At 51.6% G+C, this 2,607-nt stretch overlaps 1 protein-coding gene across 1 annotated transcript; it reads left to right on the forward strand.

Annotated features, from left to right (window-relative positions):
- Positions 1 to 1,953: 1,953 nt before the first annotated feature.
- Positions 1,954 to 2,607, forward strand: DQ04_16231000 (hypothetical protein; the record flags this gene model as incomplete). Its single annotated transcript, XM_009317438.1, has 1 exon — positions 1,954 to 2,607. A coding segment is annotated over one exon (654 nt), but the record flags the coding sequence as incomplete, so codon positions are not given.

The following is a 2,607-nucleotide window of genomic DNA, read 5'->3' on the forward strand; positions in this document are numbered from 1 at the left end:
GCGTGTAAATCGATTGTGAGAAAAGCATAGTCTCTGTAACAGATTTAATGAGGGGTTCTCTAGTGGTATCAAAGAGGTTACTTTTCTATAAGATTGGTGTCACTTTTTTTTGTGTGCAAAGGAATGATTGATCAAAGATGTGCAGTAGAATGCAGTGGGTGAGTTATATACTTTTTTATGAGCGCTGCCATGTACGTGGCGGATAGATAGAGTTATTTTGACTGGGGTTTTTTGTTGCTGTTTTGCCCATTTCTTACTTTATTGGTGAAGCTTTTTCATTGTCTCTGCTTGACCCTCATTGTGCTGTTGCTGCTGGCAAGGAAGAGGGCGCACGTATCGTCGCTACTAGCGCGAGGTGCCACCAGCACAGACAGTGTGGNAGGGAGCTGACACTGGTTAATGAATACATGTGTTATGATGGGCCATCCCAATAGTTGCATTGTAATTACAAGCAGTAAGTGTTGCCCAATAAATTGGGCGCTGGGCGAAGTCTGGCTGCAAGTATGTGTGTGAGTGTTAATTGCATGTGTGCATGATTTCTTCTTTGTTGGTGAGGCTTTTTCATTGTGTCTGCTCGACCCTCATTGTGCTGTTGCTGCTGGCAAGGAAGAGGGCGCACGTATCGTCGCTACTAGCGCGAGGTGCCACCAGCACAGACAGTGTGGTGCGGGCGATATCTGCTCTGTGCTGGGATCCGCTGCAGGTGTCAGCTGGTGTGGGGAGACCGATGATGTGTGTGTATTCATGAACGGCTCAGACACTGTGGGAGTTGCACCGGCGTGCCTGATATTGGCGTTGTGCTTGTGCGGGCTGTGTCACTTTGCTTGGGGTGTTGTTGTTGCTTTGGTGCTCTGGTGCGTGGGCGCGGTGCAGGGTCTGCTGCGCTGGAGGTGTGTGTGTGTCTGTGTGGCGAGCGAGGACGCGCCAGACTGTGTTTGTTTTGTCTCATTCGGAGGCTGATCATCCCCTTTGTTGTTGTTTGCCGACGGCTGCTGTGCTCTTGGCGGTGACGCCTGCGTGTGTGCGGCGGTGCGATTCGGCCCTTGTGTGCGCGGCTGTCCTGCCAGTGCGGGTGCTGAGCGCGTCCACTGGTCGTGTGGGGCCCGNNTTTGTGCGGTGGCCATATTGGGGCAACCTGTGCCCTGTGCCGGCGGGGAGCAGTACCTGCGACGCTGAGCTGTTGGCTGCTGTTGCTTCCTCGCCCACCAGCTTTGTGCGACTGGAGGCGCAAAGGCTGCGGAGCTGTACCGATGGGCAGCCTGTGCCTGCTGCGTAGCACGGCATTGGTGGTGGTGTGCGGCCCTCCGCAGCCCCGTGGTGATGTGTGACTGTGGCTGCTTGTGGTTGTATTTCTTGGTNCCTTGTTTGTGCCTGTGTACTGACACGACGAGTTGCAACTGCCTCAGTGGGCAATGAAGGCGGTGGAGAATGGCGCAAGGGTGTGGAGCTGGTGGCAGAAGCAGGGTGGGCTCTTGGGTGGGTTGCTGTGCGCGGCGTGCTCTGGTTGTATTACCTCGAGAGGTGCTCTGATTGCTGTGGCTGGGGGGTTTGACATCTGGTTGCAACTGCGCTTGGCTGCGTGTGTGTGTGGACGCAGTGCATGCCTTCTTTGTTGTGCCGTTGCTGCCGTGGCTTTCTTTTTGTTTCTCTGAGTGTTGTATGTGTTCTTTTTTTTCCTCCTTTTTTTTTCCTTTTTCCTTATAGTTGCATTCTTTTTGTATGCGTTCGCCGCCCCATCGTTTGTTGCGGATAGTTGTATTAGTGTCATGTGGGTTAGCTTTGTTTTTTTTGCTTTTTTGTGGGGACGATGGAGTGTCTTCAACTTCGCGGGAAATAGCTCTTGGTTCTTCTTTTTATGACCCTAACCGACCACATGATGTGACGAGTTCTTTCGACAAAAGAAATGATGTACTCGTTGTGCCTACGCGAACGGGTACATATCTGTGCGACTACATGGCGACCGCGAAACATGTGTCTGGGGGATGTGTTCAGTCCTGTGGTTTGAATAGACAAGAAAGTGGCGGTGAATTCAACTGTCACGTGCGGGCGCGGGGACGCGGAGAAGAGGTGATTTTGGCGGATATTGTGATCAATCATAATGGACCTGTTCCGAGACGTTTTGCGAATGGCCGACCATACACTACACTGTTCTACTCGGGGGAAAGTAATTACACCGACTACAAACGAGGAAATGACGCTTACCAACGTCAGTATGACGAGGTTGTTTCCTTTCATCAACATAGGCGGTATTATTTCACCTGGGCTAAACGTCACCAGTCTTCATTTATGGATATTATTCGTAGCAACAAGGGGAGTAACGGTGAGGCTTACAGTACGACGTGGTCTGTATGGAAGCAACGTCAGTCGGCGATTGCGGTGTTTGTTTCCAGATGCAAAGCACGCCGTGTAGAGGTGATCCATCGTCTGTCAAGGTACTACCCTGTTCATAGTTACGGTAAGTGCGCAAAAAATAAAAAGATTCCTCCCCAATGTGCTACCATCGGTGGGCGGTACCTACAGAAGATGTGTGTGATGCGGAAGTACAAGTACGCCATGGCGCTGGAGAACTCGAGGGAGCAGGACTACGTGACAGAGAAGGTGTACCAC

The sequence above is a fragment of the Trypanosoma grayi genome (genome assembly GCF_000691245.1).
Source record: "Trypanosoma grayi strain ANR4 Tgr_1623_V1, whole genome shotgun sequence".
NCBI lineage: Eukaryota > Euglenozoa > Kinetoplastea > Trypanosomatida > Trypanosomatidae > Trypanosoma > Trypanosoma grayi.